The 21,988-nt window shown below is 39.7% G+C and overlaps 1 protein-coding gene across 14 annotated transcripts in view; it reads left to right on the top strand.

Moving 5' to 3' along the window:
• Positions 1-21,988, top strand: part of LOC139747144 (heterogeneous nuclear ribonucleoprotein U-like protein 1) — a 128,737-nt gene that overhangs the window by 3,019 nt on the left and 103,730 nt on the right. For 7 of the 14 annotated variants that reach the window (XM_071659078.1, XM_071659077.1, XM_071659073.1 and 4 more), the window contains exons 2-3: positions 10,793-10,999; positions 18,389-18,631. In XM_071659078.1, coding sequence (XP_071515179.1) covers positions 10,793-10,999; positions 18,389-18,631 — 450 coding nt within the window. The remainder of the gene's footprint in view (positions 1-10,792; positions 11,000-18,388; positions 18,632-21,988) is intronic. The other 7 variants (XM_071659083.1, XM_071659082.1, XM_071659080.1 and 4 more) reach the window with 1 other exon arrangement.

Below are 21,988 nucleotides of genomic sequence, written 5' to 3'. Positions count from 1 at the left end.
TGCTAAAAAAAAATGGTGAGTAGACATGGCCTTTCTTCTTCTCTTTCCTGCCACTGCCCAAAAACATGGAAAACGGAAGGAAGTACAGAAAAAAAATTATAAATGATATACTTTGGAAGTTAGTAGTTGGTAGACAGCCACCAACCTGGAATATGAATAACTGGCACTACCCATCTGGTTATTAGGAGGGTTAGTGATGGCTACATAGTGAGCTATTACTTCAGAGGTTGTAAAGATAAGCTCCTCTGACCTGGTCAAGTGCCTTTTCTTTTTGCCTCACAAGTGGACTGCTGGCCTAATATCCACAACTATACAATCTCTCCTTGTCTCACAACACTTATTTTATGTCAGAAAACTTAAAGAAATGCATAGAATTTATTCAGATACATATAAAGGATGATTGATATACTATGTTGAATTTTTTATTGTAGTTTTTAGAACATCATATTAAGCATTGCTTAATGAAAAAAGTTTTTTGTGATTCATGAGTGTGAGTACTTGATTGTGCGTCAGATTAAGAAATTAATATTTTTTGGTACCTTGTAATGACAGGCGTTTGTAGATCAGACACTCGTAAATCAGGGACCTCCTGTGCGTAGTTAATCACATAATTTTTGTTTTTAAGACTTCACCTAAAGACATCAACAGATGTTTTGTTTAGTCTTTTCTGGAAAGTGAGTTTAGTATGTTTACTTTTCCATCCCACACCACACATTGTCCTCAGACATTTCATTTCCAACATATCCACCCTTCTCTATACAGCCCTATCTATAGCCCATGCCTCCTCATCCTTATGATATTATTGGAACTATTCCTTCAAAAATAACCATTTTTGTTCTGGATAACGTTCTCTTTCCACACATTCTTCATCGCTCCCAGAACCTTCACACCCTTCCCCACCTTGTAACTCGCTTTTGCTTCCATGGTTCCATTTGCTGCTAAGACCACTCACAGATGTCTAAAACGCTTCTTCCTCCAAGTTTTCTCCATTCAAATTAAAATCCCAATTTGCTTGTTCCTCAACCCTACTGCACATATTAGCCTTGCTCTTATTCACATTTACTCTCAGCTTTCTCCTTTCACACACTTATCCTAACTCAGTCACCAACTTCTGCAGTTTCTCACTTGCATCAGCCACCAGAGCTGTATCATCATTGAACAACATCTGACTCACTTCCTGGGCCCTCTCATCCTCAACAGACTGCATACTTGCCCATCTATTCAAAACTCTTGCATTTACCTCCCTAACTCCATAAACAAATTAAACAACCATGGGGACATCACACACCCCAGCTGCAGACTGGCCTTGACTGGGAACCTGTCATTCTCCTCTCTTCCTACTTGCACACATGCATCATGTCTTTGATGAAAACTTTTTACTGCTTCTAGCAGCTTACCTCCCGTACCATATACTCTTTTTAAGACTGAACAAAGCATCTTAGTCAATGCTGTCATATGCCTTCTCCAGATTCATAAATGCTACATACAAATCCATCTGTTTTTCTAAGTATTTCTCACACACATTCTTCAAAGCAAACACCTGATCCACACATCCTCTACCACTTATGAAACCACTCTGATCTGATGCTCTGTATGTGCCTTCACTGTCTCAGTCAATACCCTCCCATACAATTTCCCAGGAATACTCAACAAAGGTGTGCCTCCATAGTTTGAACACACACCATTATCCCCTTTGCCTTTGTACAATGACACTGCATGCATTCTGGCAGTCCTCAGGCACTTCATGATCTACACCTGCATTGAATATCCTTACCAACCAATCAACAGCACATTCACCCCCATTTCTTAATAAATTAAACTGCAATGCCATCCAAACCACCTTCCTCTCTGGATTTCATATTCCATAAGGCTTTCACCACCTCTTCTCTCTTAACCAAACCATTCTCCCTGACCCTCTCTCACTTCACACACCACCCCGACCAGAACACCCTACCTCTGCCACTGTGTCATCACATTCAACAAAACTTCAAAATACCCTTTGATCATCTCTCTTACTCACATACCCACAATTATGTATATCTCTTATTAAACCAGGTATTCCAAATCACCAGTCTTTTATTCAGCTCACAAATTCACTAGCTTTTTGCCATTTCCATTCACAACACTGAATACCTCATGTACACCAATTGTATATTCACCTGCCACATTACTCACCTTCGCGATTAAATCACCCATCTCTAAAATCCGGTCTCTTGCATCAAAGCTGCTGACACGCTCACTCAGCTGCTCCCAAAGCACTTGCCTTTCATGATCTTTCTTCTCATGACCAGGTGCATAAGCATACCAGTAATCACCTATCCCTACCCATTCACTTTCACCCACATCAATCTATCACATACTTCCACAACTGCTTCAGGAGTATTGCTGCTACTAACTTAGCTCTTATCCTTTCACCAACCCCTTACTTTACTCCCAAAACTTTTCCAAATCATTCTTCCTCTCTTCCCTTGAGCTTTGTTACGTTCAGAACCAGAACATAGAGGTCTTTCCTCAAACATAGTACCTGTCTCTCCCTTCTTCTCATCTCGGTTACATCCTCACACATTCAGAGGATGAGCACTCCCCGCTTGACTCTTTCTGTTTCCCCTTTTAGAAATTGAAATACAAGGAGGGGAGTGTTTCCAGCCCCCATTTATCACCTTCTATGACATGCAGGGATTACCTGGGAAGTATTTTTTCTCCCCTGTCCCCAGGAATGGTGGAGAATATATATATGTTTCAGAGGTGGAGGGAACAAGGAGAAGCAGGAGACCAAATTGGGAGTGCTCACCCTCCTCGAAGGCTGAGATTGGGGTGTCTAAATGTGTGTGGATGTAACCAGGATGAAAAAAGAAAGAAAGGTAGTATGTTTAAGGAAAGGAACCGGGATGTTTTGGCTCAGAGTGAAACTAAGCTCAAGTGTAAAAGGGAAGAGTGGTTTGGGGATGTCTTGGGAGTAAAGGCAGTGTTGGTTGGGGTACAAGAGCAAAGGAAGGAGTAGCACTACTCCTGAAGGATGAGCTTTGGGAGTATGTGATAGAGTGTAAGAAAGTAAACTAGACTGATATGGGTAAAACTGAAAGTGGATGAGAGAGATGGGTGCTTATTAGTGCCTATGCACCTGATGAGAGGAAAGTGCTTTGGGAGCAGCTGAGCGAGTGTGTTAGCAGCTTTGATGCATGAGAACAGGTTATAGTGATGGGTGATTTGAATGCAAAGTGAGTAATGTGGCAGTTGAGGGTATACTTGGTGGACATGGGTTGTGCAGTGTTGTAAATGGAAATGGTGAAGAGCTTGTAGATCTATGTGCTGAAAAAGGACTGATTGGGAATACCTGGTTTGAAAAGAGAGATAAACATAAGTATACATATATAAGTAAAAGAGATGGCCAGAGAGCATTATTGGATTTTGTGTTGATTGATAGGTGTGTGAAGAAGAGACTTAGAGAGTTTTGGATGTAAATGTGCTGAGAGGGGCAACTGGAGGGATGTCTGATCATTATCTTGTTGAGGCGAAGGTGAAGATTTGTAGAGGTTTTCAGAAAAGAAGAGAGAATGTTGGGGTGAAGAGTGGTGAGAGTAAGTGAGCTTGGCAAGGAGATGTATGAGGAAGTGCCAGGAGAGATTGAGTGCAGAATGGAAAAAGGTGAGAGCAAATGACATAAGGGGAGTGGGGGAGGACTGGGATGTATTTAGGGAGGCAGTGATGGCTTGCGCAAAAGATGCCTCTGGCATTAGAAAGGGTAGTGAGTAGTGGGATGAAGTAAGATTGTTAGTGAAAGAGAAGAGAGAGGCATTTGGACAATTTTTGCAGGGAAATAGTGCAAATGACTGGGAGATATATAAAAGAAAGAGGCAGGAGGTCAAGAGAAAGGTGCAAGAGGTGAAAAGGAGGGCAAATGAGAGTTGGAGTGAGAGTATTATTAAATTTTAGGGAGAATAAAAGGATGTTTTGGAAGGAGGTAAATAGAGTGCGTGAGACGAGAACAAATGGGAACATCTGTGAAGGGGGCAAATGAGTAGGAAATAACACGTGGTGAAGTGAGGAGATGGAGTGAGTATTTTGAAGGTCTATTGAATGTGTTTGATAATAGTGTAGCAGATGTAGGGTGTTTTGTTTGAGTTGGTGTGCGAAGTGAGAGGGTCAGGGAGAATGATTTGATGAACAGAGAAGAGGTAGTGAAAGCTTTGCGGAAGATGAAAGCTGTGGAATTCATTAAAACGGGGGGGGGGGGGGGGACTGTGTTGTTGACTGGTTGGTGAGGATATTCAATTTATGTATGGTTCATGGTGAAGTGCCTGAGGATTGGCAGAATGCATGCATAGTGCCATTTTACAAAGGCAAAGGGGATAAAGGTGAGTGTTCAAATTACAGAGGTATAAGTTTGAGTATTCCTGGGAAATTATATGGGAGGGTATTGATTGAGAGGGTAAAGGGAAGCACAGAGTATCAGAATGGGGAAGAGCAGTGTATTTTCAGAAGTGAGGATGTGTGGATCAGATGTTTGCTTTGAACAATGTATGTGAGAAATACTTAGAAAAACAGATGAATTTGTATGTAGCATTTATGGATCTGGAGAATGCATATGATAGTTGCTCTGTGGAAGGTATTAAGAGCATATGATGTGGGAGCTAAGTTGCTAGAAGCAGTGTAGTTTTTATCGAGGATGTAAACGTGTATATGAGTTGGAAGAGAGGAAAGTGATTGATTGGTTGCCAGTGAATATCGGTTTGTGGCAGGGGTGCGTAATGTCTCCCTGGTTGTTTTTTTTATTTATGGAAAGGATTGTTAGGGAGGTGAATGCAAGAGTTTTAGAGAGGGGCAAGTATGCAGTCTGTTATGGATGAAAGGGCTTAGGAAGTGAGTCAGTTGTTGTTCGCTGATGATACAGCGATGGTGGCTGATTTAGGTGAGAAACTGCAGAGGTTGGTGACTGAGTTTGGTAAAGTATGAAAGGAGAAAGCTGAGAGTATATTTAAATAAGAACAAGGTTATTAGGTTCAGTAGGGTTTAGAAACAAGTTAATTGGGAGGTAATTTTGAATGGAGAAAAACTGGGAGCATTGAAGAATGTGTGAAAGGCGAGAACGTTATCTTGGAGAGCAAAAATAGGTATGTTTGAAGGAATAGTGGTTCCAACAATGTTATATGGTTGCAAGGCATGGGCTATAGATAGGGTTGTGTGGAGGAGAGAGGATGTGTTGGAAATTAGGTGTTTGAGGACAATATTGTGGTGAGGTGGTTTGATCAAGTAAGTAATGAAAGGGTGAGAGAGATGTGTGGCAATAAAAAGTGTGATTGAGAGAGCAGAGGAGGGTGTATTGAAATGGTTTGGTTTGGTCACATGGAGAGAATTAGTGAGGAAAGATTGACAAAGAGGATATATGTGTCAGAGGTGGAGGGAACAAGAAGTGGGAGGCCTAATTGGAGGTGGAAAGATGGAGTTAAAAAGAATTTGAGCAATTGGGGCCTGAACATATTAGAGGGTGAAAGGCGTGCAAGGGATAGAGTGAATTGAAATGATATGGTATACCTTGGTCGACGTGCTGTCAGTGGATTGAACCAGGGCATGTGAAACATCCGGGGTAAACCTTGGAAAGTTTTGTGGGGCCTGGATATGGAAAAGGAGCTGTAGTTTTGATGCATTACTACATGACAGCTAGAGACTGAGTGTGAACGAATGGGGCCTTTGTTGTCTTTTCCTAGCGCTACCTTGCACACATGAGGGGGGAGGGGGTTGTTATTTCATGTGTGGCGAGGTGGCAATGGGAATAAATAAAGGCAGACAGTATGAATTATGTACATGTGTATATATGTATATGTCTGTGTGTGTGTATATATATATATATATATATATATATATATATATATATATATATATATATATATATATATATATATATATGGGTATGTTTGAGGGAATAGTGGCTCCAACAATGTTGTATGGTTGCGAGGCGTGGGCTATGGATAGATTTGTGCGTAGGAGGATGGATGTGCTGGAAATGAGATGTTTGAGGACAATGTGTGGTGTGAGGTGGTTTGATCGAGTAAGTAACGTAAGGGTAAGAGAGATGTGTGGAAATAAAGAGAGCGTGGTTGAGAGAGCAGAAGAGGGTGTTTTGAAATGGTTTGGGCACATGGAGAGAATGAGTGAGGAGAGATTGACCAAGAGGATATATGTGTCGGAGGTGGAGGGAACGAGGAGAAGAGGGAGACCAAATTGGAGGTGGAAAGATGGAGTGAAAAAGATTTTGTGTGATCGGGGCCTGAACATGCAGGAGGGTGAAAGGAGGGCAAGAAATAGAGTGAATTGGAGTCATGTGGTATACAGGGGTTGACGTGTTGTCAGTGGATTGAAGCAAGGCATGTGAAGCGTCTGGGGTAAACCATGGAAAGCTGTGTAGGTATGTATATTTGCGTGTGTGGACGTGTATATGTACATGTGTATGGGGGGGGGGGTTGGGCCATTTCTTTCGTCTGTTTCCTTGCGCTACCTCGCAAACGCGGGAGACAGCGACAAAGTATAAAAAAAAAAAAAAAAAAATATATATATATATATATATATATATATATATATATATATATATATATATTTTTTTTTTTTTTTTTTTTTTTTTTTTTTCATACTATTCGCCATTTCCCGCATTAGCGAGGTAGCATTGAGAACAGAGGACTGGGCCCTTGAGGGAATATCCTCACCTGGGCCCCTTCTCTGTTCCCTCTTTTGGAAAATTAAAAAAAAAAGAGAGGGGAGGATTTCCAGCCCCCCGCTCCCTCCCCTTTTAGTCGCCTTCTACGACACGCAGGGAATACGTGGGAAGTATTCTTTCTCCCCTATCCCCAGGGATAATATATATATATATATATATATATATATATATATATATATATATATATATATATATATATATATATATATTTTCCCTGGGGATAGGGGAGAAAGAATACTTCCCACGTATTCCCTGCGTGTCGTAGAAGGCGACTAAAAGGGGAGGGAGCGGGGGGCTGGAAACCCTCCCCTCTCAATTTTTTTTAATTTTCCAAAAGAAGGAACAGAGAAGGGGGCCAGGTGAGGATATTCCCTCAATGGCCCAGTCCTCTGTTCTTAACGCTACCTCGCTAACGCGGGAAATGGCGAATAGTTTGAAAAAAAAAATATATATATATATATATATGTATATATATATATATATATATATATATATATATATATATATATTTATTGTACTTTGTCGCTGTTTCCCGCGTTTGCGAGGTAGCGCAAGGAAACAGACGAAAGAAATGGCCCCCCCCCCCCATACACATGTATATACATACGTCCACACACGCAAATATACATACCTACACAGCTTTCCATGGTTTACCCCAGACGCTTCACATGCCTTGATTCAATCCACTGACAGCACGTCAACCCCGGTACACCACATCGCTCCAATTCACTCTATTCCTTGCCCTCCTTTCACCCTCCTGCATGTTCAGGCCCCGATCACACAAAATCTTTTTCACTCCATCTTTCCACCTCCAATTTGGTCTCCCTCTTCTCCTCGTTCCCTCCACCTCCGACACATATATCCTCTTAGTCAATCTTTCCTCACTCATTCTCTCCATGTGCCCAAACCACTTCAAAACACCCTCTTCTGCTCTCTCAACCATGCTCTCTTTATTTCCACACATCTCTCTTACCCTTACGTTACTCACTCGATCAAACCACCTCACACCACACATTGTCCTCAAACATCTCATTTCCAGCACATCCATCCTCCTGCGCACAACTCTATCCATAGCTCACGCCTCGCAACCATACAACATTGTTGGAACCACTATTCCTTCAAACATACCCATTTTTGCTTTCCGAGATAATGTTCTCGACTTCCACACATTCTTCAAGGCCCCCAGAATTTTCGCCCCCTCCCCCACCCTATGATCCACTTCCGCTTCCATGGTTCCATCCGCTGCCAGATCCACTCCCAGATATCTAAAACACTTCACTTCCTCCAGTTTTTCTCCATTCAAACTCGCCTCCCAATTGACTTGACCCTCAACCCTACTGTACCTAATAACCTTGCTCTTATTCACATTTACTCTTAACTTTCTTCTTCCACACACTTTACCAAACTCAGTCACCATATATATATATATATATATATATATATATATATATATATATATATATATATATATATACATATATATATATATATATATATATATATATATATATATATATATATATATATATATATATACACGATGATCGGCTGTTGCCGCGGCGGTGATCACTGGAGTTCGACTGTATAAGCAACATGGAGCAGGGTGCAGGGAGGGCGCCTCCTGGCGGAGAACCTCGGCTGTTTCTATGCAGACGCGAACACGGACACACAGCACACCTCTCTTTCCTCGCATCTCCCACTGCGACCGCTGTCTTTGCTTACGGATAAACGTTCTTTTCAACGCTGCTGGCTCACTGTTCACACCCCTTAACTTTATGATGAAAGCAATAAACATAGACTGGAACATCCTTATATTCAGCTGGAACACATGAAAATATCCTCCCGTTTAGATCTTCCATGGTCTTGGCCTGACCTCACGTTCTTGGCGAGTGGGAGCACACGTTCAGTCTTGGTGCTGCTGCTGACTTAGTACAACTGCAGTTGTACATATATATATATATATATATATATATATATATATATATATATATATATATATATATATATATATATATGTATATATATGTATACATTGAGATGTATAGGTATGTATATTTGCGTGTGTGGACATGAATGTATATACATGTGTATGTGGGTGGGTTGGGCCATTCTTTCGTGTTTCCTTGCACTACCTCGCTAACGCGGGAGACCGACAAAGCAAAATAGACAAATAGATATTATTAATTGTTTTAACAGTCGGGTATTTCTCACTTACGTGACATGTCAAGAATGCGGAATATAAAATTGTCATTCCTTACATGGTGACTCTGAGCAACTGGAAATGATATTTTTCAAATTTTTGTGCGATGTGAATCAAATATTTACTTGATATTATTTAGTCTTGACATCATAGTATCTTTGAATTATTTTTTTAATTTATTATTAAAAGAAAAGAATATTCAAAATAGTTAATACTGAATGTTTACAGATGTTGCTATTGCAAGAGTGTAATGTCCTTCTCAGACTTTGACTCATGCATTTCGGATGTAACTTGGTTGGTATTTGTCTCTGCCATCAGAGCTGAAGAGCTTCATGAGTCTCTTTTCATAAACCAGTTTGCAGTTTAATTGCAAGATTCATGCTTGTTATGCCTCTCCTGCTCACTCTTACACAAACTTCCTGATGTTGGAAACATGTCTTGTGTGTTTGAAGTGAGTACGTAATTTTATTACACCCAACACCTCTTTCAAATGACCATCAAGTTCTAGTGGCTCTGCTGGGCTAAAAGTTTAGTGTAAATCAGCTGATTTTAAAGAGGGTAGACAGGAGCATTTGCAAGGTTACAAGTAAATTTTATCGTTATGTTATCTTAGATATTTTTGAGTTGGATTCATTTGTTTGTGCATATTTCATGTGATAAGCAACTTTACCTTGTTTTATCATACTTGAAGATTGTTTTACTTTTGCAACCTCTTCTCATAAGTCCTGGAATGTATCCTTATCTATACCTTGTGTTTCATCCTCTGCCTCTGGTTCTGAGTTTTCCGGGAATGAAGTCGTTGAATGTATCTGCTTCATTTAGATTTACATGTAGCATGTAAATGTTGGTAGAGGACTGTGATATTGATACCCTTTTTTTTAAATTTTGTCATAAAATGATATCATTACAATGTTATATGTAGTACATTAATTAGTAAAATTTTTACCATCATTGCCATTGTGAAGCATGTTATGCTGTTTTAGAGGTTTGTTATTGGTGTGAGATATGGTGAGCTCTGTAACAAGGTGTGGTATGACCAGGTGATGTGTAAGAAGGGTTGGCACTTGCTTTAAACCATGATGTGCCTGTAGATCCCAAAATGGAATCTCATTGAATTTGTAGTGTTGAATGCATATTGCAGCCAGTTTATAGTGGCATAGATGATTTTTAAGAGGATACACATTGTAACATCCACATACCTGAGTGTTCAGTGAAAAAGATGTATGTTATTTAGGTCATGAGTATCGGTTCATGAGATCATATCTTACTTTCTTAGAATGGTTGCAGATTTGTACCACATGTATTGAGTGGTAAATTTTCAATAGAATTATAAAATGAAGTATAATTCTTTTTCACAAGGTAACTGAGTAGACTGGCAATTCCCATATGATTTGCCATTGAGGTTTGAGTGTAGTATATTTCAGTAGGTTTTCTCCAGTTTTAACTATGGAGATGAGCTATTTGAGTGGAGCATGTGATATGACTAGATAGAATGACCAAAGAAATAAGGGGGTATATGAAAGATTTGGTATGGCAGGGAATGAACAGGTGGTGAATTGTAAGAGTGGTAGTGGGAGAAACATAATACTTAGTGGTGGTTTGGGTATGTGGAAAGAGTGCACGAGTGTATGATATGATTTATGGAGTTGATTGTGAGAGAAACCTAATGGCGAGATAAGAAATTATAGTAGAAGAGCACTGGAGGGAGAGAAATGGAAGAAAACATGGAATTGTGTTTGTGAGGGAGGCATGAAAGTGCAGGGTTAAGTGGATGCTCTTTCACTGTGGCCACCCACTTGTTGGGAGTTTCTGGGGAGGATAGGCATTAGAGAAATAGATATGTCTTTGTGCTCTGATTCTCACTGTTGGGAATATTTCATCAGGACAAGATGGCTTTAATGAATCAGTGGGAAGACATGCAAATGATGCTGCAGAAGGGGAAGAGGAAGAAGAATTTGAAGAGGAACCACAACAGGAATTTGAAGAAGAGCCTGAATCAGAGCCTGTAGAAGAACCTGAGGGTGTGGAAGTTAAGGATGAACCAGAAGATTCTTCCAAATTTGGTTATGAAGAGGCACCAGTTGAAGAAGGTAGGTTTTTTTTTTCTGGTTTATGTTAGTTGCTGAAAGAAACAGTAGATCTCAGTTTTTCCCCTTCAAAGATCATAAATGGCCTAATGTACAGATGTCATTACTGGAGTTCATTTGATTTTCTGATTTCCGTTAATGGTCTTGCCATTCCAGAATGCATTAAGAGAAAGAATAGATAAAGTTTTGTTTATTAAGATTGTTTCAGGTGAACATATGATTAAAGTCTATTGAAACTGTTGAATTATATGGGGACAGGATTGTATTGTGAGTAATGACTTAGGATTCTTAAATCTACATCCTTCTTCACTGTATCCAGTCTTTGTAAGGTAGTGCTAGAAAGAGATCAAAAATGATCCCATATGCTCATAGCCAATCTCAAGTTGTCTTGCATAATGTACTGAAACCAGAGTGCAATGTTTCCAGTTAATTTCCACACAATGTTCTGTGGTTTCCTCTGAACCTTTCATATTCGCTGGTTCAGCCCATTAACAGGTCATGACTTTTGTATACCACATCATTCCAATTAATTTTATTCCCCCCCCCCCCCCCCCCCCCCCCCCCCGGTCCAATTCCATAAACCCTCTTTCACTTCATCATTCCATCTCCCCAGTTCCCTCTTCCTAGATCTCTCCACTTCTGACTTAGAGATCCTCATATTCAGTCAGTCTTTGCTTATCCCATGGTGTAGTGGTTAACATTATTGATTGTGGCACACTTGCGTACTGCCCAGGGTCGAGTGCATAGGTTCAAATCCCAGTTGCGGCTGTTGGTCCACAGTCAACCCAGCTGTTCATCCACCCATAGGGGTTGGTTGATAGAATTGGTATCTGGCTCTAGCTAGAATATGTGTGTGTATATATATTTATTTGTTTACTATATGTAGTCACTTTCTCCAGTGTTAGTGAGGTGGTGCAAGGAAACAGACGAAAGGATGGCCCAACCCATCCACATGTATATAGACAAATGCTCTCACACGCACATATACATACCTATATATTTCAACGTATACGTACATATACATACACAGACATATACATATATACACATATACGTATTAGTGCTTGCTGCCTTTATCCATTTCCGTTGCTGCCGCACCACACATGAAATCACACCCCCCGCACACATGTGAGGTAGTGCTAGGAAAAGACATCAAAGGCCTCATTCGTTCACACTCAGTTTCTATCTGTTATGTGTAATGCACTGAAACCACAGCTCCATTTCCACATCCAGGCCCCACAGGCCTTTCCATGGTTTACCCCAGATGTTTCACATGCTCTGGTTCAGTCCATTGACAGCACTTTGAGCCTGGTATACCACATCATTCCAATTAATTTTATTCCCCCCCCCCCCCCCGGTCCAATTCCATAAACCCTCTTTCACTTCATCATTCCATCTCCCCAGTTCCCTCTTCCTAGATCTCTCCACTTCTGACTTAGAGATCCTCATTTTCAGTCAGTCTTTGCTTATCCCATGGTGTAGTGGTTAACATTATTGATTGTGGCACACTTGCGTACTGCCCAGGGTCGAGTGCATAGGTTCAAATCCCAGTTGCGGCTGTTGGTCCACAGTCAACCCAGCTGTTCATCCACCCATAGGGGTTGGTTGATAGAATTGGTATCTGGCTCTAGCTAGAATATGTGTGTGTATATATATTTATTTGTTTACTATATGTAGTCACTTTCTCCAGTGTTAGTGAGGTGGTGCAAGGAAACAGACGAAAGGATGGCCCAACCCATCCACATGTATATAGACAAATGCTCTCACACGCACATATACATACCTATATATTTCAACGTATACGTACATATACATACACAGACATATACATATATACACATATACGTATTAGTGCTTGCTGCCTTTATCCATTTCCGTTGCTGCCGCACCACACATGAAATCACACCCCCCGCACACATGTGAGGTAGTGCTAGGAAAAGACATCAAAGGCCACATTCATTCACACTCAGTCTCTAGCTCTCATGTGTAATGCACCAAAACCATAGCTCCCTATCCACATCCAGGCCCCACAGGCCTTTCCATGGTTTACCCCAGATGTTTCACATGCTCTGGTTCAGTCCATTGACAGCACTTTGAGCCTGGTATACCACATCATTCCAATTCACTATTTGCACACACACCACCCTCCTGTATGTTTGTGCTCTGATAACTCAGAATCTTTCTCACTCCATCCTTCCACCTCCAGTTTGGTCTCCCACTTCTTTTTGTTCCCTCCACCTCTGACACATTCTCCTTTTTGTTCCCTCCACCTCTGACACATTCTCCTTTTTGTTCCCTCCACCTGTGACACATATATCCTCTTTGTCAGCCTTTCCTCATTCATTTCCTCATTCATTTCCTCCAAACCATTGCAACACCCCCTCATCAACTCTCTCAACCACACACTTTTTATTACCACACATCTCTCTTGCCCCTTCATTACTTACTTGATCAAACCACATTATACCATATATTGTCCTCAAACATTTTATTTCCAACACATCCACCATCCGTACCTATGCCTTGCAACTATATAATATTGTTGGAACTACCATTCCTTCAAACATGCCCATTTTTGCTCTGAGATAACATTCTCTCCTTCCACACATTCTTCATCGCTCCCAGAACCTTCGACCCCTCCACCCACCCTATGACTCACTTATGCTTCCATGGTTCTATTTGCTGCTAAGTCCACTGCTAGATATCTAAAACACTTCGCTTCCTCCAATTTGTCTTTATTCAAATTTACATCCCAACTAACTTGTCCCTCAATCCTGCTGAACCTAATAACCTTACTCTTATTCACATTTACTCTCAACTTTCTCTTCAAACACTTTTCTTCCAAACTGTCACCAATGCGCACACATGCACGCATACGCATGCACACACTCGCGCGCACATGCACGCACGCACACACACATACACACACACACACACACACACCACCCTATCTACAGAAATTAAACAGCTATGATGACATCACACACCCCTGCCACATACTAACCTTCTCTTGAAATTGCTCACTCTCCTCTCCCTTTACTCAGACACATGCTTTGCACCCTTGTTAAAAACTGCTCTGCTCTCCTCCCACTCAATATTTTAAGATGTTCCATAAGGCATCTCTAGCAACCATATCATTTGCTTTCTCCGGATCCATAAACCCTTCATGTTCCTCCCCAGTCATATGCTATATGTATGCTACTAATCTAAATCACCACTCTTCCTTACAGCTCATTAGTTACACTAAGCTAACATACACTTATGCAGTTCAAACACTCACCTTTGACTTCCTTACATTTTTATTATGTCATTAAACAAGCATTCTGCCAGTCCTAAGATACCTCACCGTGATCAGGTACTCAGTCAAAATATTTGCTAGTCAGTTAACAACAGTCACATCCTTTTACAAGAAATTCAGTTCCAATAACATCCACCAACTGCCTTGCCATATTTCATCTAATGCAAGACTTTCACCACCTCTTCCCTCTTCACCAAACTACATGCTTTGACTCATTATCTACCTAACCCAAACACATCTGCCCTCCAGTTATCATACACACTTCAACAGCTCTTCATAGTACCTGCTCAATCTCCTCTTCACCTCATCTCTTCCTGTTATTGCTTCCCTGTTTGTCCCTTTCACCTCCCATTCAACAATGTTGACATTTTTTTGTCCCGTTTTTGCTCTTAGTATTAACCTCCTCTTAAAACATTTATTTTTTTGTTCTCTCTGAAGTTTGTTGATACTTGCATCCTCCACCATCTCCTCCTCCTTCCTTCTCCATCTCCTCCAGGTTGTGCCTTAATTGAAATATAGGGAGGGTTTTGGTAGGGAAAAGGAGATAAGGAAATTATTTATGTATTTTGAAGAAAGTGAAAAACCTGATTCTTAAAATGTGCCAGATCATGGGTAGTGGGAAGACATGAGAAAGTTGCCTATTAATTTCAAATCCCCACTCGCTACCCTGCCCACCTTTAGCATGCCTTATACTTCTTGCTCATGCCAGCACTGCTTCCTTTAACACCTACCATTTCTCACCTCTCCCCATACTTGATTTTCTCTATTTTCCCCTTCTGCAGTCAATTCCCTGATATTACACAACCCTTTTTTCCAAAATTGCTTATTTTCACCCACAACATTTCATCTTTCCTAAAAGCTTCTGCCAGATAATGACCAGACATCCTACCAGTTGCCTCACTCAGTACATTTACATTCAAGAGTTGGTGTTTTGCATGCCTCACAATTAGTATGTAGTCTAGTACAACCCACTTGTCATCATTCCTACTTAGCATATACTTGTGCATGTCCTCTTTAAACCAGGTATTCCCAATCACATGTAACTCACTAGATGTTCATCATTACCATTCTCATACTTGAATACCCCATACCTACCCGATATACTGTCAACTGCCACTTTACTCTCCCTTTTTTCCCTTATCACCGATTGATAATACCCAATTTCATGCATATATATTACTGACATAGTCATTCAACTGCTCCTTGAACACTCACCTTTCTTCATCACCCTTTTTGTTGCCAGATACCTAAGCACTAAAATCACCCCCCTCTTGTAATCCACTTTATTTTCCCACATTGGTCTGGAGCACCCTTCCTTACACTCTTTCACACCTTCTTGCAACTCCTCACTCAGTAGATGTGCTACTCCTTACTTAGATATTGCCCTCACCCTCATCCCTGATTTTACCTCTTCAGACATTCCCAAACCATTTTTCCCCCATACCTTTAAGCTTTGCTTCATTCACACACAGATCATAAAAGTATTGTAACCAAAGCACCTCAAAAAGCCATAAGTATGTCTGCAATCTTTCCTTGATCATGCCATTATTTCAGTTATGGAGGTATCTTTATTCAATTTGGAAAATAAAGGTATGTGAAGGCATTTGTATTGTACAATGATTAGGTCACAGTGAATTCGCGCTAAACTTCGAGATATCTGTATGAAACTTAAGACATATAAGTCATAAGGCCAGAGTGTTGCATACCATAATTATGGAAATTTTAGCTATACTTGCACATCATCATCGTTGTGCTACTTCACACTTGAGATTTTTTAGATAAATACGTGAAAATTCTGACTCCTAAAAGTTTTGATGGATTTGATATTTCAAGTGGAGGTACACTTCATAAAGACATCCTGCGTACAGAGTGTGGGATGGCATACCAGGATTGTGGCAGATGTTAGTTAGAAAAAGTGGAGGAGGAACAGACTAAAACATAACTGGAGGAGGAACAGACTAAAACATTCCCTGTAACGTGTTGCTTCACAGCCAAGGTTTAACAGAAGTGTGACTACCAAGTTAGGGCTATGTCCCTCATTATATATTTGGATTCCAACTGTGAATGCACCTTAAAGTTCTCCAGAGGGCTTCTAGATCTTTCTTCATGGCTACAGGGAGCTTGACATTAAGAGAAAGAGGCATGCTGCTTAACTGGAATAGGATAGCTTTTTCCTAAGGTATAGGCAAACTTTTCCACTTTAGTTGAGAAAGTTGCCGAATTAGGTAATTTAGTGAATGATGTAGACTACCCCACTGCCCCTTCTCCCTCACAGTAACCCTCACTTCACTTCACCTCAGGCTCCCATCACATTTTTGGGTAAGTTTTCTTTGGATTATGCCTGAATTAATAGTTACAATTATTACCCTCAGTTGTGGAAATTTATATTACATAGTTAAGATTTAGATATTGAAAATTGTGCCAGAGAGTGCTTATGAATATACTTCACTCTGTCGAATGGGTTTCATTGGAGTGTGTAATGACTGGTTTTCTTGGAATGTAATCCAGATGGTATGCTGGCAGTGGCATTATTTAAATGAATATGTTTTTGTATCTAATGACACTGTCAAAGTGAGAGGCCTATCAGGGTGTGTTGATATCTTTTGGCAAATAATAGAAACTTGAAAAGATCTGTTTTTTAGAAGTTGTGAGAGTAAGGTTGAAGAGGGAGATAAAGTAATGAAGTAAAGGAGTCTTTGGGAGGTATCAGAGCCTAAATTCTCTTGAGAATGATTTGAAGTATGAAGTGGAGCATTGTGGTATAGTGGGCAACAACATGCCATTAGTGGGCTGAACCAGAACATACGAAGCAGTCAAGGTAAACCATGCATTGTTGTGCTGGCCATGGCAGTGGATCATTGTCTTTGATTTTGGTTAGTGATACTTGACAGCTAGAGACTGGCTGCATGTGAATCAAACTCTTTCTGGTTGTCGCTGATGCTAATCGTTAAATCAGGAAAGGTTGTTTGTTTTAAAGATCCATGGTAAGTATGCCCCTTGGCAAGGGTTTTGTTTTTGCAAAGTCCTGTTCAATGTATGTTTGATATTGCCTAGGGATAGCGAAGAGATATGTGTTTATCTGCGTTGGTGGAGGAATTCAGAATTTGCCAGTTATTTAGAAGTGACTCACGTAGGGATTTGGAGGCACCACAAGAGGTTCAAGGAGGATAGAATATCATAATCATAGAAAAATGGAGTTCTGCAATTGCCATCAAAACAAATTAGTAATTTGATAATTTGCATGATATAAAAACATGGTAGGATGATGGCATAGTCTTAAATTTTGAAAATTGGCAGCTTCACCCAGGTGTGGTATCAAAAGTACTGCAAGACTTGTGCACTATCACTGGTGCAGTTGGTATAGATGTATCTCTCTCTCTACTCTCTCTCTCTGAGAAATAGAAATGAGAGGAATGATTGATCAAGAAGTAGATTGAATGATAGTGGAAACAAACAAGTAAACACAAAGGAAATTTTGGACAGTTGGAGACAAGACAGAATAGGTCTAAGGATGAGTCAAAGGAACAGTGGAGAACATGAGAATATGTTTTGGAAGGATATGTAGTAAAGCAGATTACGTGTTTAAATATTTTTTGGACAGGATATATATCTAAATATATAAATAAAATATATACGTACAGTTATGCCATACATTGAAATGCTTTTGTAAAGGAGTGAATTTTAAAGGATTAGAAGTGGAAATTATCCCTAGGGATAGGGGAGAAAGAATACTACCCTTGTGTCTCCTACGTGTCGTATAAGGCGACTAAGTGGGGCGGGAGTGGGGGTGGGCTGGAAACCCTCTCCATATGTGGTATCACTCTTAAGTAAGGAACAGGAAGGGGAGCAAAGCGAGGATTTTCCTCAAGTGCTCATTTCCTGGTGCTACCTCGCTAAGGCGGGAAGGGTGAGCATGCATAAGAAAGTGGAAATAACAACAAGAATAGGAGTAATGGAACCAGAAGTAGGTATGAAAGGGTACACAGCTTCAGTAATGTGGGTAATGAGAAGCCCATAAAAAAAAGCATAGAAAAAATAGAAATTGTTAAGTAAACCAAGGATGATGGTGTATCTCAGTGGAGAATGTATAATAGAATCAGAGGGAAGAGAAGCAAATGATGCCATAGATGGGGAAGAAGAAGAGGAGGAGGTGGAGGAAGAAAAAGAAGAGGAAGAGGAGGTAGAAGAGGAAGAGAAAGAAGACGAGGGGGAACCACAAGAGGAATTAGAGGAGGAACCTGAATCAGAGCCCATGGATGATCTTGAGGGAGTAGAAGTTAAGGATGAACCAGAAGATTCCTCCAAGTTTGGTTATGAAGAAGCACCTATTGAAGTAGGTAGGTATTTCTGTTTTTTCCTAGTGTGTTGAAAGCAGATGCAGTGTTTTTGTGGTAAATTTGAAAAAAAAAAAAAAAGATAAAGATCACAAGCAGCCTATTGTACAAGTGTTATCACTTGAAGTTTCATTAATGGACGTGGTTGTCAGAAATAGATAAGAGAACGAGAAGGGAGTGTTGTTTCTTCTCTTCGCTTAGAGTCCATTTACGTTAAGTGGAATAAGAGTTAATGATGTTGTTGGTGAACTGTTGTCATAACTTTGTGATTCTCATCAGTTGTCTGTCTTTTAGATTTTATATCTTCAGACCTTCATAGCAAGCTTTCTCTCGCAAAATTAGTTCAAGCTGTCGTGCCATTCTGCATTTTATGTCAGTGCTAGTATGTATTTTCTAGAATCATATTTTGGCATTTCTTGCCTTTGTGTTTTTGTGGCATCTCTGCTGATTTCCATATTTCTCCCTCTTTTTTAAACTATGTTCCTGTATTATCTTATTTGTTTTTCATTAAATGGTAAAATTTCCCGTTACATTTATCTCCATGTATGTGGTAATAGTCATGCTATTACTTCCTGTCTCTTAGGAACCTACTTCTGCTGTTCCTTTTATTGTGGTCATAAATTACTTCATTGAGGATGTGGGTGGTAGAAAGTGCTTGAAAACTTAATATGGTTGGCATGTGGAGTAAGTGTAGGTCCTTCCACTTAACAGAAGTAAGACACTTGCTTGAGTGGAACTGGAGAAACATTCAAATGAAGACTTGACAGGTGGTACAAATTAGTCCTGGATAAACCCAGAATAGTTGATTGTATAATGCAGGAGGCAAGAGAATGGAATAGTATTAAAGAATAGTTGATTGTATAATGCAGGGGGCGAGAGAATGGAATATTATTAATCAAGCAAGCTGTATAATTATCAATTTGGAAACAATAGAGGGGCCTCATGTCTTGACCATTGTCTGTCATGCAGCTTTTCGAAATTCTGTATTTTGTCTGCATTGGTCATGTCTTCATTCATTTTATTCCATTCACCTGCCACTCTGATACCTGAATAGTAATGCAGATCTTTTTTTGACAAGTTTCTTGCTTGCTTATACTCTGAAAGTACTGTACAGTGTACTTAAATTTATGCTTAATTTCATGTTATATCCACTTTGTCCCTACATCTTTGGAAGAACTGTGCATTGTTATAGAAATGTAAATGTGATCACGTCACCCCCTCACTATTCTTTCTTACATAGTGGGGGAAATTAGCACCTAGTCTTACTCCATAAGTTATTGCTCTGAATTCTGGTACCATTTTTATTTCTGTCTAGAGCTGCTGCTGCTGCTTTTTTTTTTTTTTTTTTTTTTTTTTTTTTTTGTGTGTGTGTGTGTGTGTGTGTGTGTGTGTGTGCATGAACAAATTTGGCAAGGCATATTCTAGTTTTGGTATTATGTACACAATGAACATCTTGTTGGATATTGTTAGATATTTCCTTATCATTTAACTTGAAAGTAGTTACATTACTTGATAAAGACATGTGGTGTCTTACCCAGTCTTCCAAGTTGGGACTCTGGAGACAGTTAAGGGACAATGTCTGCTTCAAATTATTTCGCACACAGATCCTTGCAGCTTATTTTCAGGTAGATGATCATATTGAAGCCTTCTTTCACAGTATCTCATCGTATTTACTTTAAAGTTCCCTGGTTGAACCATGTTTCAGACCAACTCTTGTAACTTTATGCAATCCTATATTCTTATCACTTCCTTCTTAACCTTTGCTTCATCTGCAAACATGTTCAGGTTGGACCTTCTGATACATCATTGAAGTAAACCGAGAAGAGCTGATGTCCCAGAACAATAATGCTTGTAATTCCACCCCATTTTGAGAAGTGTCCTATGACATGCATTCTTTGCTTCTTTCCACTAAGGTAATTTTTCCATTGAAGAAGTCTCCTCCATACTCCTTCCGGGAGAACCAGTTTCTAATTACCCTTTCATGCAGTACAGTTCAAATGCTTTTCAGCTGTTAAGATGCAAAGAGTCCACCAAGCCTTCTCTTTTCTGACACTGAGTTTACTTTCATAGAAATTTAAGAGTTTCTTTATGTATGAACTTATTTCAGTAACTATGTTCTCTCTCATGACAGAAATTTTTCCAGTGCAAGTTGTTACTCATTTAATTTTTGTACTATCATATAACATAAACTAATGTATGCAGTGGGTTGTCTTTCGTTTACTTTCTGTACTATCATATAATGTACACTCTTGTATGCTGTTTACAACTACAGTTTCATCTTTCAGTTTATTCCTCTGTCTCTAATCTAGTATTAAAGTACTTCTTTACATCTTTGTATAAGTGTCTGATTTAATCACATATCTTCTGGTTTTACTTAGGATCTTTTAAAGACTAGTTCAGTCTCCATCATTGTAGGGGTTAAGAACTGAAAGGTTGAGGTCAGGTCATCCCTCACTCTTCTCTGTCCCATTGGCGGAAAATGCTAGGCCTGCAGCATTTCCTTTAAAGTTTGCTTTCTTAATTCCTGTACACTTTTTGTTACCATTCATTGTATCTTCTCTATTGGTTCTCTTTGCTTCTGTAAGCATGATATGGTAACCAGACTTGAGAAGCATATTTTGTTAGTTTTATATAGGATGCAAATGGTTTTGTTTCATTATTCATGTTTGAATGCTATTCTGATATATGCTTGCTGGCTTTGTCTACGTTTCTCTTAACGTGGGATTATGGCAACAGTTTAGGAGTGATGTCATCTTCCAAGACCCTCTCAAACAGATTCCTGTAGCTCATTTCCTACCTTTTCCATTGTGTTCCATCCTTTCATATTTTCAAGGGATGAATTTCATCCCTGGGAAGTTCAATAATTCCTTCATGTTTTTCTTCAGAATGCCATCCCATTTGAGAAGGTTCCTCTGTTTATGTCCTTATTTCCCTTCCTACAGGCTGTTGTCTGTCCTTCAAATGAGTGTTCCCCATATACCTTCTTGTGGTCTTAAAGTTAGATTGTAGAACATGTATAATCTTCCTTTAGGACCTAGTTACTAGTCATTGATCTTGGCAATTTTACTTGCCTGATTTTATATCTATTTAAAAATCAGCAGCTTGTATTGGCTGTTTATGTATGCTTTGATAACAGGTATTGCCGTGCTTCAACTGATTGGCTGGCCAGCACTTCTTGCTTTGGTATATGGCCCTATTTTGTTTGGTGAATTCAGTACAAAATCTCTCTGAATTTTTAATGTTTTCTAAAAATGGCATTTAGTGAACAAATTGGCAAAAAATACCATCAAGAAAAGAAAATAGCTGGCAGGCTGGCACATCAGCTAGCAATGTTGCCTGTACATAAAGCTTTTACTTTTT

Source organism: Panulirus ornatus, chromosome 67, assembly GCF_036320965.1.
Source record: "Panulirus ornatus isolate Po-2019 chromosome 67, ASM3632096v1, whole genome shotgun sequence".
Classification (NCBI taxonomy): Eukaryota; Metazoa; Arthropoda; class Malacostraca; order Decapoda; family Palinuridae; genus Panulirus; species Panulirus ornatus.
This window is presented reverse-complemented; position numbering and strand designations above follow the sequence as displayed.